Raw genomic sequence first — 14,623 nt, forward strand, 5'->3', positions numbered from 1 at the left:
ACAGAATATGAGTTCTTGGTATCGCTTCAGTCGAGAGTATTCTAGGAAATAATTGCGAACGCAATACTCATTTCTACGGACTTGTTAAATCAGTGCTTCTATTGATTCCATCTACAGTTTGCAGTAGAGTTATAGACGTTGCCGAAGTAGCCAAAAAGCATTCCTTTCAAAATGGTCATGGTGTTTTCTTTGTGTCTTCTGTTTCTGTAGTCTTATGGTGAGATGCGCCAAATATTTATGACGCGCTTTTTACATCTCATATTCCGTCCATCACAAAAAATATGAACGTGTACCTTAGATGTTTCATGATGTGGAAGTCTTAAAAAAGAAAAAAAAATACGCTTCGAGGAAAAAGATAATCCACGAACATTGGACTGCCAAGACGAACTAGGCAAATTTTGTTTCATAAATATTGAATTATATAAAGGATTTTTCTGGTGTTTTCTGCTGTGAATGAAAACGTATATGAGAAATTTATGAACTAATTACATAAATACAATTCGTTTATGTAGTATATAACATAATACAGGGCAAAACCGAACTCCACTGAAAAAAAAATTCAGCGTTTATTCAAAGATATTTCCTAATTATTTTGGTATAACGGAAACGTGGTCTCAGGAATATCATTGGAGAATAACTGTACTTCGTTTGATTTTTCCCTCATTTATCTTTGTATACGTACTGCAATGAAAGTAGCTGTACAATAGTGTGAATATTGACGGTGCTCTCTGTGAAACCTTTATGGGTATGACCTCGATCCATTCGCTCATCTCCTCAAATTTGCATTCGGTACTGCTCGCTTCTGTCTCGTGCTTGTTCTTCCGTCAATGGTAGTTGTACATTAACACTGATAAATAGCAACATGGATAGGTGTAGTGCTAATGAGCTGGGCGAAACGTACCTCCCTTATGCTAAATGCGTGTGAAGAGTATCACAAGATCGCTACGCTGTGCAGTTCTCGCTGCGAATGCAGCCACATCACAGTGCCAATAACATTCAATACGACAGGAAATACTCAAGATTCAAGTGTCGCTGTACTTTTTCCTCTCTACATGGACTTCTTGTGTTCGGTATTTCTATAGAAACAATGGTAACTTGGGCAACAAATCGGGTAAGTCATAATACCGTTATTACTACGAAACGATCCACCAGTGACCATGTGTCAGAGAATATTCCTGAACAACCTACGAAATGTGAAACTTCCTGTCAGATTAAAACTGTGTGGTGGACCGGGACTTGAAAACTAGCACTTTTGCCATACTAAGTTACCCAATGAAATAGAACGACCCGCTCTCACAGCTTTACTTTCGTCAGTACCTCATCTCCTACCTTCGAAACTTCACAAAAGTTCTCCTGCGTAACTTGCAGGACTAGTACTCTTGGAATAAAGGATATTGCACGGATATCGGTGGCCCACTGCCTGGATAAGGTGAATTTTTCTCTCTACAATGGAGTCTGTACTAACGTGAAACTTCCTGTCATATTAAAACTGTACGCCGGACCGAGACTGGAAACCAGGGGTTGTGCTCGTGTAGCTCAGTAAGTCAAAGGTCCTGGAGTCTATCCTCGGTCCAGCAAAGTCTTTTCATTAGCCAGGAAGTTTCATATCAGCGCACACTCTACCGCAGAGTCAAAAATCCATTTTGGCTACGAAATTTTGTTCGAGTTCAGCCGGTGTAGTTAATTAAGTACAGGTACAGGTATTGATGCAACTATCGTGATTTGCTGCTAATGAAGAAACGAGAATTTTTGTGCAGATTAAGGGTTTATGCAGTAAATATTGAATGCGGTCGCTGAAGCTTCTGAACATTTTCAAGGACCCCCTGCTCATCATCTCCATGAGGAAACTTTTAATGGCTCTTTACTGGAAGACGCCTTGGTCTCGTGACGAAATACGTAGTTCGCAGCCACCAAGTAACTCTCTTTCGGACGACCCGCCCAATCGCGATCTGGCGTGAAACGACAATCTCAAGTCGTTGTGCAGTCTGTCAAGTTCAAACGCGCTGAGTACAATACTACCTGTTACTCACGTCATTTGCTTTCTTTTTTATGCACCCATGGCCTAGGGGTAGCGTCTTCGATTAGTAGTCGAAGCGTATCGGTCCCGGGTTCGAAACCGGCTAAAGCTGAAATTTTGATCAATAATCAACATTGCCGGCCGAAGACCTCCGGCATAAGTCACCCTCGATCGGCCAATGGCTTTGTCAAATATGGCGGAGGAGAGGACAGAGATTCGGAGCACTCTCTTGTCCTCGGGGTGGGAAACAGCCCCTAAAGGCGGAACAATCAGAAATGATCAACGGCATGACGATGCAGAAAGCAATGGAAATCAGTGCATTAAAGACATATAACGTGTATCTACAAGACATGTGCCCTGTAATAGAAAAAGTGTCATGATGATCTCTCTATTTGCAAAAGATTGCCAATGGGGGAGGTGAACGTGAGAAAAAGATCGAATAATCAACAAAAGGATAACGTTCCACGAATCGGGGGGCGGAATGTCAGAAGCATGAAAGTCGTAGGGAAGCTAGAAAACCTGAAAAGGCAAATGCAAAGGCTCAATCTAGATATAGTAGGGGGCCAGTGTAGTGAAATGGAAAGAAGGCATGGATTTTTGGTCAGATGAGTATAGCGTAATGTCAACAGCCCAAGCTTACTGCGGATGAATCCAATGTCTTTGTCAGTTAATTCAGCAGCTTTGAAATCGCTGACCCAGAAGAAGGAAGAAATAGATAAGATATTTGTGTTCCATCATATTTCCTCTGTTCAGTCTGTGTCCGACAACAATAAATTATTTTAGTTTCCACATTTTGAAGGATTACAATTCGTCGCATTTGGTACTAGTAATAATGCGGCAGATTTGAGCAATGTTATAGACTTACCGAAGTAGCACGAGTCTCATATGAGAAGTAACTCGTTCTTGGCAACGTTAAAAGTCCTCACTGATATTTATATTTCTTATCTCTTCTGCAGTACCGTTACCACTTCATCACTTGTCAGTTGACTCAACTTCCAAAAAATGAATGTTATGTCAGTATTCTATAATTATCCCAAAACATTCTCAAGCTTAATACAGCCTCAAAAATTGAGATTATTTTCCATGACGTTGTAAAAAGTGGGTTATCATTTTGTGTCTGCCCCCTTTCCACATGCAAATGAAAAAGAAGCAATAGGTTTAAAATACCTACGCCGTGTCACAGCTACTGAAATCATACGTCTCCCCGGTTCCTATGGTGTCTCGCTCAAACGAAATATCAATAATCAAATACAATTAGTGGCCGTGAAATATAGCTGTAGCTACGAAAATGTGGAATGAAAGAAAATTCGTGACAAGCTAAGGATTCTTTGTCATGCAAACTGATCTAACTATAGAAAAGCGCTGATGTAGCGGTGTCAGTTGAATACATTTAGTTTGGTCGTCGAAATTCGTAACTACAATTAAATAGAAGTTTCTATACATATTTGATTACTTTCTGTCACGGAAAAATAGGAAGAAAACACATGCAGTGACCTGAAACCAAAAATCTTATCCAAGAAGGAGTAAATTCTATCTACAGCCATGCCGTACTATATGCACATGAAACACGCGTGGCCAATGGGTTCTAAAAGTGCAAGGGGCTATGTAAACACTCATCTACTCTAAGATTCAATATTATTGATAATTTACCTTTAGCATGTGATTCTGTTTCTGAATTTGGAATAAAGAAAAAGTAAAATTAGTGAATATCACTGGAAAATCCAATGTAGAAAAAATTTTATATTTTACAGTTACTTATTTGATAATATAACATAGCAGCTTTTATATCTTATTCTGATCTGCTGTTAGGAGAAAAATCAGAAAGTTGGTGGTGAAATACTGAAATATATCATTTAATTAAAACAATAATGTTCTGAAACAGATAAAAGCAGCGTCAGGTGACCATTTTTCTACAACACGTATACCACCGGTACTGCCCTATCGATATACGGTTCTCACTGTTCTAGTTATGTACACGAGAGTCTGACGATAACGTACCGTTTACTTTGATCTCAGCGACGGAGCTGACGCGGCCGATGTAGTTGGAGGCGGTACACCTGTAGCTGCCGCCATCTTCCCGCTGGATGTTCGTCACCGTTAGGGTCCCGTCACTCTCCAACTGCAACACACAGACTCGTACGTATGGACATTTCAACAAGTAACAATTTTCTTCCTTCACTCTCTTTAGCATATCTACGGGCTCTGTGTCATTACATAAAGTCATTACAGAATTTTGAAAAGTTTTTCCAACTTAATAAACAATGATCTTAGTGATATTTGTGATGCATCACTGGCACAGCCAGTTTTTTCGAGACAGCTTAAAATATGCATTTGTGAAACCACTTCACGACAAAGCTGAGAATTTTCGTACTTATGTGATCTTACGATATACTCGAAAAAGTAATGGATTAAAGAGTAGTCTCACGCTTAACGTAGAAACAATTTATTAAGCATAGGACAGTTTGGAATCCAGACGGGTTGGCCACCTGTGAAGACTGTACACCCATTAATCAAATATTACAGACCTTAAACAGTAAACTATCGCAAGCTAATATCTAAGATACGAGTTGTTGTTGTTGTTGTGGTCTTCAGTCCTGAGACTGGTTTGATGCAGCAATCCATGCTACTCTATGCTGTGCAAGCTTCTTCATCTCCCAGTACTTACTGCAACCTACATCCTTCTGAATCTGCTTAGTGTATTCATCTCTTGGTCTCCCTCTACGATTTTTACCCTCCACGCTGACCTGCAATGCTAAATTTGTGATCCCTTGATGTTTCAAAACATGTCCTACCAACCGGTCCCTTCTTTTTGTCAAGTTGTGCCACAAACTCCTCTTCTCCTCAATTCTATTCAATACCTCCTCATTAGTTATGTGATCTACCCATCTAATCTTTAGCATTCTTCTGTAGACCACATTTCGAAAGCTTCTATTCGCTTCTTGTCCAAATTAGTTACCGTCAATGTTTCACTTCCATACAAGGCTACACTCCATACAAATACTTTCAGAAACGACTTCCTGACACTTAAATCTATACTCGATGTTAACAAATTTCTCTTCTTCAGAAACGATTTCCTTGCCATTGCCAGTCTACATTTTATATCCTCTCTACTTCGACCATCATCAGTTATTTTACTCCCTAAATAGCAAAACTCCTTTACTACTTTAAGTGTTTCATTTCCTAATCTAATTCTCTCAGCATCACCCGATTTAATTTGACTGCATTCCATTATCCTCGTTTTGCTTTTGTTGATGTTCATCTTATATCCTCCTTTCAAGACACTGTCCATTCCGTTCAACTGCTCTTCCAAGTCCATTGCTGTCTCTGACAGAATTACAATGTCATCGGCGAACCTCAAAGTTTTTATTTCTTCTCCGTGAATTTTAATACCTACTCCGAATTTTTCTTTTGTTTCCTTTACTGCTTGTTCAATATACAGATTGAATAACATCGGGGAGAGGCTACAACTCAGTCTCACTCCCTTCCCAACCACTGCTTCCCTTTCATGTCCCTCGACTCTTATAACTGCCATTTGGTTTCTGTACAAATTGTAAATAGCCTTTCGCTCCCTGTATTTTACCCCTTCCACCTTCAGAATTTTTCTCCAAGTCTAAGAATGCTAGAAACTTAGGTTTGCCTATCCTTTATGTATTTTCTAAGATAAGTCGTAGGGTCAGTATTACCTCATGTGTTCCCATATTTCTACGGAATCCAAACTGATCTTCCCCGAGATCAGCTTGTACCAGTTTTTCCATTCGTCTGTAAAGAATTCGCGTTTGTATTTTGCAGCTCTGGCTTATTAAACTAATAGTTCGGTAATTTTCACATCTGTCAACACCTGCTTTCTTTGGAATTGGAATTATTATATTCTTCCTGAAGTCTGAGAGTATTTCGCCTGTCTCATAAATCTTACTCACCAGATGGTAGAGTTTTGTCATGACTGGCATGAGGGGTGCACAAAAATATGGAAGCACTCCGAGAAATTCGTACTTGAACAGAAATGCAGATGCTAAAAGTCTGCAAACTGCACTGTTCTATTTGACCATGAACGGCACCTCTAAAGTGTTCTCATTATATTGCAACTGTCACTCATGGTCAGGTTAGTGTTCCTTGTGGTTGTCAGTGCATTATGTTGGAGCTGAGTGAATTCGTTGGCAAACTGTTGATGATCCGAGGTATTTGGCGTTTCAAGAAGCACCGTATAGAAGACCTACGTGGCACAAACAGAAAGTAGAAAATTATCATACCCAAAGTCAAGGCACGGACGAAAGTGTGTGTTTGATCATGACAGGCAGTGAAACTTCCTGGCAGATTAAAACTGTGTGCCGGACCGAGAATCGAACTCGGGACCTTTGCGATTCGCGGGCAAGTGCTCTACCATCTAAGCTCTCATGCGAAACTTGCAGAACTAGCACTCCTGCTAGAAAGGATATTGTGGAGACATGGCTTAGCACACACTCAACTGCAGAGTGAAAATCTAATTCTGAAAACATCCCCCAGGCTGTGGCTAAGCCAGGTCTCCGCGATATCCTTTCTTTCAGGAGTGCTAGTTCTGTAAGTTTCTTGGGAGAGCTGTAAACTTTGGAAGGTGGGAGACGAGGTACTGGCAGAAGTAAGGCTGTTTGGACGGGGCGTGAGTCGAGCTTGAGTAGCTGAGTTGATAGAGCACTTGCCCGCGAAAGGCAAAGGTCCCGATTTCGAGTCTCGGTCCGGCAGACAGTTTTAATCTGCCAGGAAGTTTCATTTCAGCGAACACTCAGCTGCAGAGTGAAAATCTCATGCTCCTGACAGGCAGTCATTGAACAGGATTGTTACGAAAAATAAGAGGACAGAACTGAATGTCGCATTCGCGAACATTTCAGCACCAAACTCTCACACCAGTGATGAAAATGTCCATAACAGAAAAACGTGGTGCCGAAGCCATAGAACCTGGACTCTGGAGCAATGGAAGACAGCCAGTGGCTTGCCTCAAACTATCTTTAAATTCTGGCCAGGCTTACAAACCAAAAGTGAAACGTGTCGGGGATTCTGTGACGATTTGAGCAGTCACATCATGGTATTCCATGGGCCCCGTGAGTACTCTGCAAAGACGCATCACTTCCAAGGTTTACATGGTCATTTCGGATCATCAGGACTACCTCATCATGTTCCCTAGTCGTGATGCTGTGTTCCCAGACGATGTATTGTTGCATCTTCCTTGGCCGCCACACTCACCAGATCTCAATGTCATTGAGGCTTTGTGGTTGATTTTCAAGAGAAGGATGTGTGATTGGTAGCCACCTCCACCACCATTACCTGAACTTGCCACTATCTTGCAGGGAAATTGATATAGGATTGCCTTGAAAACCGTAGAAGATCTGTATTTATCCATTATGCGGCGAGTGGAAGCTACTTTGAATGACAACGGGTTTCTTACACCATATAGGGTATGGTAATGTGTTGTGTTTCTGATGCTTCCATATTTTTGAACACTCCCTGTATTTGCCTTGAAAGATACAGTTCTTCCCTTACCGTTGAAATGTGTAGGATAGGATTTGACAGCTATTGCGTGGCTGAAGCCTGTGCGACAGCGCAACACACTCACCTGGAACCTGTCAGAGGGCGTGATGGCGATGTCGTCCCTGGTCCAAGTGACCTCCGGGGCGGGGTGCCCGGCGGCCGCACAGTACAGGGTCACCGTGCCTCCCACCTGCGTCGTCTGGTCCAGCGGCGTGCGCCGGAAGTACGGCTTCGCTGCTCAACAGCAAAACAACCAACGGTAATCCTACTCTTATAGTTGTCATCGCTGCGTGGCAAGCGCGATTAGAAGACAACAATACAAACAATGTGACTGCATGACGAGGCTATTTTGACTGCTGTTTTGTGGCAACATACAAGCGTCTGGAAACAGAGGCCTCAACAGGTAACACCAGCACCACAATAATCTGATACAAGCGGGGTTCAATAAGTAATACAACACTTTTTTCTCGGCCAATTTCGGTTGAAAAGAAAAACAAAATTTGTTGTGGAACGTGGTAGAATATTCCCGCTTCAGCCCCTATAGTTCTATTAACTTCCGATAGGTGGCGGCACTAAATACGTAGTCTTTCAAATGGCGTCTGTGATGGAGGTTGGATAGCCGTGAGGTCTGAGACGTCTTGTCACGCTCCGCGCGCCTCCCCCCGTCGGAGGTTCGAATCCTCCATCGGGCATGGGTGTGTGTGTCGTCATTAGAGTAAGTTAAAGTTAGATTAAGTAGTGTGTAAGCTTGCGGAAGGATGACCTCGGCAGTTTGGTGCCATAAGACCTTACCATAAAAAAAAGAAATGGAGGTATTTTCCAAGCGGAGAGCTGCCACTGAGTTCCAGCGCATCGAAGATATTCATAGGCACATGCACAGAGTCAGTGGAGACCTGACAAAGAACAAAAGCATGATGAGTAGTTGGGCGAGGCGTCTCTCACCAATGCAACAATGTCGTGAAAACCCATCCGATCTTCCTGCTTACCGGCCGCACACAGCTGTGACTTCTGCAATTTTGGAAAATGTTGACCCTCTCATTCGAGGTGATCGACAGATTACAATCAAACACCTCGCTGCACAACTGGATGTTTCTGTTCGTAGCTGCTATGTCTCACATCCGGTCGTGGTCGAACATGATCACGACACAAATAAATTAACTGGCAGTGCGAACTCTGTTCTTGATCTCGAGAACCCTACGCCTTCTGCAAACGATTTCAGGTGACATATAAACTATCACATACAGTACTTAATTTTTTTTTTTGAAAAGTCTTTGCTCTTTCCGCCAAGAAGTGGTGCAGAACTCACAACACATTCCTGAATCTTCACAAGAGAGTAATACTTAAAACAAAACATTAATATTTAAAAAGAAAACACCTCAATGTATATTCCATCTGTTGACGAGCTTTGTTTTGTTGTAACATGGCACCACTGTACATTCGCATGAGAGATGAAACATCAGGACGAATGATGTCTGTGACGTGCCGTTGTGCTGTGAGAATTCCGTCAGTCTCAACCAGCAGTGCCTTGTTCTCGTATGGCGATTTCAGTTGCGAACGTATTGCTACACAATATGGTGATCCTCTCTTGCGGTGGTCTTCATCGACCGGAACCTTGACGACGAGTATGGCTGCCCCCACATTCCCAAGCAGTCTAATGCTGAGCCACTGTCACACCAGAACGCCCCAAAAATCTGCATATTGCACGATTCGATCACATGGCCAAATATGAGCACCTTTCAGCGCTAGTCAGGTACTGAGGACGCCGTCACAAACGTGCACGTGACAGTTCCGTGTCCTTCAAAGTGATCGCTCCTTATCTGACGCTGTCACGCCCTTTATACACCCTACCAAGCCTGGTGGCAACACTAAACTCGGACAACACTACTGTGGTAGTTATTTTTTGACATAGAATTGCAACACTAAGCATTTACATACCCAGCGATGGTGTGCGCGTGTTAATGTTACGCTGATATCGACCATGTCTCCTGGCTGATTCAGGTTTTATTAGGAAATGTATACGGCACTGCGAATTACGACCAGAGGATAATTCTTAACAGCTAGCAAGACACGAAGAACAACGTGGGGACAAAGAGTGCTATTCACACAAACATTAACGTAAACTTCAGTTTCTCTTAGGTGGATCCGTGAATGCTCACTTCTTACAATACTGAAGCGACAGATTTCGACAAAATATTACGAGTTAGTTACGTCATTTCAAGATAAGTTATGCTAAATAATCGACTTGGGGGAGAGCTATTGACGTGTCGCTCGTTTTGTAGAACTAACAGGTGTCTGAAAAGTAGCTGCGAAGATGTGGTAATCCTAATATGAAAAGGAGGGCAAAGAAGTTCAAAATCCTTGTAGCCATAAAGAAGGTAAGATAGGGACCTTTTATATGCCAACATTGGAAATCCCATTATGTGAAATACAGAAATGGGCTGGAACCTCAACTTGCCATTGAATACGAATTCTGCACGGACCCAGTTCGCGTGCATTACTGCAATTCTGCAAGAAAGCCTGCTATTTTATCTTGTCAGGAAGAAACGCATCTAGTGTTTTGTCTCTGACAGTTCTGAGCAGCCAAAGACTTGCAGAAACTGTAGGTATGTTCGGACGAAAACGTTGTTCCTTCGTACGATGGTAGGAAGTTGGTTTCCTTCGTAGAGACCCGATAGGATTCACCTCTCTCCAAATTACACTTGTGTGCAAAACTAACGCGTTTTGTTTTTGGTGTTCCTCTGCCGACAGGTGACGTTTCAGCCGTAGGCGTGAGCGTGGGTATGGTGTCACATGAAAATAATCCCAAACTACTGATTTACAAGCCGTACTCAAAGTTTTCGGGGTCGCTGCGGCGATTGTTAGGGGCTTAATGATTTTTGTGTTGGCGCACAGTCGAAAAGTATGAACACAACACTGCTGCAGACATTTTGGAAATTTTAGCGAAAAAGTACTCTATAGGAATCTCTACAAGGAATAAGATGGGCAAACCCGGATTAGGTCGAGACTGTTACCGTCTAGGGCATAAGGTTTATGTAGCAGCAACACTTTGATATACTCGTGGAGGCTCGTATTCATTAATATTCGTGCAGCTGCATACGAAATTCTTATCTGCCTGCCGTTGTTAAACAGAAAATTTAGTACGTAACTGCCTTTTATTATAATTCGAAATGTATAACGGAGACTAACCTTAGTTGTACAAAAATATTTAATTCAAAGATATCTCCATTGCTTTTAATGTAGTGTGTCAGGAGATTGATTGATAACGATGATATCACTGGAGAATGGAGCAAGAAAGAAATTTAATGATTTATTATAAAGTTCCGTTGCACGGTTATTACATGAGATATATGAACTCAATACGAAGGAGTTCCGGATACATAATTATAAAAACTTTTTTTTTCCTTTTTTGGTGGATTTGTCTGCCCCAAGTATTTCAGTAAATACGTACGTCAGTAGCTATATACATCATAATTTATCTTTCCATAAATGTAACTTGCCAGCATTTCAACTGAAATCTACTGTAGAAATTATTTTTAACACATGTGTAGATTCTAGTGACGGAACTCTGACAGCACCATCAAATATCTCTTAAAAGAAACTAAGGTCTCGTGTCACAAGCATTACAGAATTCAGTGAAACATTTCTGTATATATCTATTTCACTATGTGGTTTCAAGTCAGTTTTCTGAAATACGCTTCTACAGCCCGCTAGAAACCAAATAACTGCGTACGTCTTCTAGCATAAAAGTTAGATGGGAGTTCTTTCTAAAAGTTTCAGATTTTCCTTTTGGAGCCGCCTGACATCAGAACTGACATACGACTGCTCCCTGGAAAATTCTCCTTAAGTTCGTTGCAAGAGTCTCATTCATGAAGAGGATATTCATCCACGTAATTCAAGTAATATCTACAGAAAACTTGTTCACTCACGTAGAGCATCAAAGCCACCAACTTGCAGAACAGCATTAGAGAAAGAAGACGACCTCGAATTGGTTTGTGACAAACGAAGCTAAAATACTTGCTACACGTGTACTACGGAGGACCAAATTCCTGTAAGCTGCTGCTTCTTATCGTGCTGTAACTTGGTAGAGTGCTACGAAAGTTGCTCTAGAAACAGAAACTAATAACTGATTAATTCACACTTTTTTCTTTTCTGAAACAATTGATTTTCAGATACCTACATTTCTGTACTGCTTTGGTCAGCAGTTTACACGTATGACATGTAAGACTGATACTCCCCATCTATTCATCGTCTCTTGCCTTCCATGAATGCGTAGGTTAATATGCTGGAAATGTGATGGTAGACGGCCTGTTTCATAGGTTTTGACAGAAACTGCAATATGTTTGTAATTTATGTCACACCCACAGTTTTCAAAAGAATATTACTGACTCTTACATATTTCCTTCTTCTCCTCTTCTGTCATGGTACGGATTGATTTTCCGTTGTACTATCCTTCGATGTCTGTTATCTTCCCTTCTTCGACAACTAAGAAACATTTCTCACCGGTACCTTATAGCTTGATACACTCACATTTTTCGTCACGGAAACTACATTTTATCACTCTTTAAGCAGAAATGAAGTTTTCCTGTGATTATCTCTTTTTCATTTTCTTCACATATCGCGCTCATGAAGTGTGATTTTGCTTGATTGCATAACCTGTTAAATTCGTCCTTAAATAATCTGCACTTGGTCTTAACATTTTCATATTTCCTTTTTCATCAATATCATGAAGTAATTTATGAATAAATATTTCTCTCTGCTGATTTCACTGTACTAAGGTTTCCTCTCCTGTCTTAAATGTTTCATCCATAATTAATTTGTAATCGTCATCTATCGACAAGCTCTCTGTACTTCTTCTTAAGTCATTGGCTACTGCCCTGGAGATTTTCTATTTAATTGTATTCTGTTTATCATTTTCAAATATTGCCTTCTGTTCTTCCCAAATACTTTATGACTGTAATCTACTCACACACATAGGCGGTTTCTCAAGTTTCGTATTTGATTTCTAAGTGCTTTTTAATCTGCAGTGTAGTCCAGTCACTATTTACAAGTGTCTCTCGATACGTGATGATATAATCTTACTCTGAATGAGTGTTTAATATTACCAGACAGGTAAAGTAAGCAATCTCATATTGAACCCCAGGACAGGAGTGCAGCCATTTCGTCTACGTGTGTGCAAGTGTACGAAAGTTTTCTAAATGTTTGAATGTTTGTGTAGCATATATGTGAGCTGGAACGTGGTAACCAACCAAATGTACGCATATTGGGATGTGGGAAACCGCCTAAAAACCACATCGAGACTGGCTGGCATACTGAACCCCCGCTATAGCTATATACGATCTGGGAGCGGCGTATTTCCCTTCCCAATAGAGGTCGCGTTAACACGAGCGAGCCGGCCGCTGTGGCCGAGCGGTTCTATGTGCTTCAGTCTGGAACCGCGCTGCTGCTACGGTCGCAGTTTCGAATCCTGCCTCGGGCATGGATGTGTGTGATGTTCTTAGGTTAGTTAGGTCTAAGTAGTTCTAAGTCTAGGGGACTGATGACCTCAGATGTTAAGTCCCATAGTGCTTGGAGCCATTTCAACACGAGTGGATAACCGAGCGGTTGCTATAATCAGTCTCCTTTCGATTTGCGACACCTTCAGTGATTAATATCGCTGTATCATTTTGATTTAAGGCATTCAGTTTAGGAGATGGCTAAAGGTACAGTACTGAGTCGAAGAACATATTCGTCTGAGTAAATGAGTTAGACACGACATGAGTCTATCGAGTAGAGCCTGAGACAAGACGCATTCGGGAGGACGACGGTTCAATCCCTCGGCCGGCCATCCTGATTTAGGTTTTCCGTGATTTCCCTAAATCGCTCCAGGCAAATGCCGGGATGGTTCCTTTCAAAGGGCATGGCCGAATTCTTTCCCCGTCCTTCCCTAATCCGATGAGACCGATGACCTCGTAGTTTGGTCTCTTCCCCCAAACCAACCAACCAACCTGAGACAAGAATGGTAAAGGTAAGAAACAGACAGAGTATTTCCTGCGCTTTTCTTTTTCATTATTATCACCAGTCGTTTGACTCGGTTCACTACGACTGCATCACCTGTGCAAACCTCTTCATCTCACTTATATCCAAACTCCTGAATAATTTATTCTAACATGTTTCTATAACTTTTGGCTTCTATCGTTCCCTCTGGTTAAGCAACACATGTCCTACTATTCTGCCCCATCTTCAAGTCAGTGTCCCCCACATATTCTTTCTCTCACCTAATCTCCCAATTTATAGTCTTATTAGTCCACTTAATTTTCACTACCCTTCTGTAATAACACATTCTAAATGCTTAGATTCTATGCTTTCCCTATTCTACCAGATACCATGATTTAATTCTGTTCAGTGTTACGCTCAAACGTAAATTTTAGAAATTTCTTCCTGAAATTATCATCCATGTTTGATGCTACCAGTTCTCTTTCGCTTAGGAATGCTCTTTTTTCCAGTGTTAATATGTCTCTTATGCCCTTCTTGCTTCGTCCGCCATGGGATACTACCTTCCAAGAAAGCATATTTCATTTACTTGGTTTACTCCGTGGTCTCTAATTTTGATGTCAGTTTATCGATAATCTCATTTCTGCTGCTTCTTGATAGTTTCGTCTTCCTTAGATTTACTGTCACTCTGTAGTGTGTGCTCATTAGGCTGTTGTCTCCATTCACCGGGTCCTGCATACCCTCCTCACTTTCATTGAGTGTAGCAGTCATCAGCGAAACCCATCATTTGTACCCTTTCACCCAGAATTTTAATCCCTCCCCTGACCCTTCCTTTTATTTCCGTCATGACTTATTCGATGTAAATATTAAATATTTCTGTCTTAACCCTTCTAATCCGATCACTTCTTAGTTGGCCTTCCCGTATTTTCCTTCCCTCTTGGTCCTTGGACGTATTGCATACTACTCATTTTTTTCCTATAGCTTACACGTGTTTCCCGGAGAAATTCGTACATCTTGCACAATTTTACTTCTTTGAACGCGTCTTCTACATCGATGAATCCTGTGAAGGTATCTTGATACTTCTAAGTCTTGCTTCTCTGGTGTCTTTAGCTTTCCAGATGCCAGACAAACTCCCAT

The 14,623-nt window shown here is 41.4% G+C and overlaps 1 protein-coding gene across 2 annotated transcripts in view; it reads right to left on the reverse strand.

Annotated features, from left to right (window-relative positions):
- The window catches only part of LOC126365858 (peroxidasin homolog), a 1,186,130-nt gene that overhangs the window by 166,586 nt on the left and 1,004,921 nt on the right, over positions 1–14,623 (reverse strand). For both annotated transcript variants that reach the window (XM_050008525.1, XM_050008523.1), the window contains 3 exons: positions 7,602–7,750; positions 4,016–4,136; positions 3,668–3,688 (listed from right to left, as the gene is read on the reverse strand). In XM_050008525.1, the coding sequence (XP_049864482.1) occupies positions 3,668–3,688; positions 4,016–4,136; positions 7,602–7,750 (291 nt within the window). The remainder of the gene's footprint in view (positions 1–3,667; positions 3,689–4,015; positions 4,137–7,601; positions 7,751–14,623) is intronic.

Source organism: Schistocerca gregaria, chromosome 4 (genome assembly GCF_023897955.1).
Source record: "Schistocerca gregaria isolate iqSchGreg1 chromosome 4, iqSchGreg1.2, whole genome shotgun sequence".
NCBI lineage: Eukaryota > Metazoa > Arthropoda > Insecta > Orthoptera > Acrididae > Schistocerca > Schistocerca gregaria.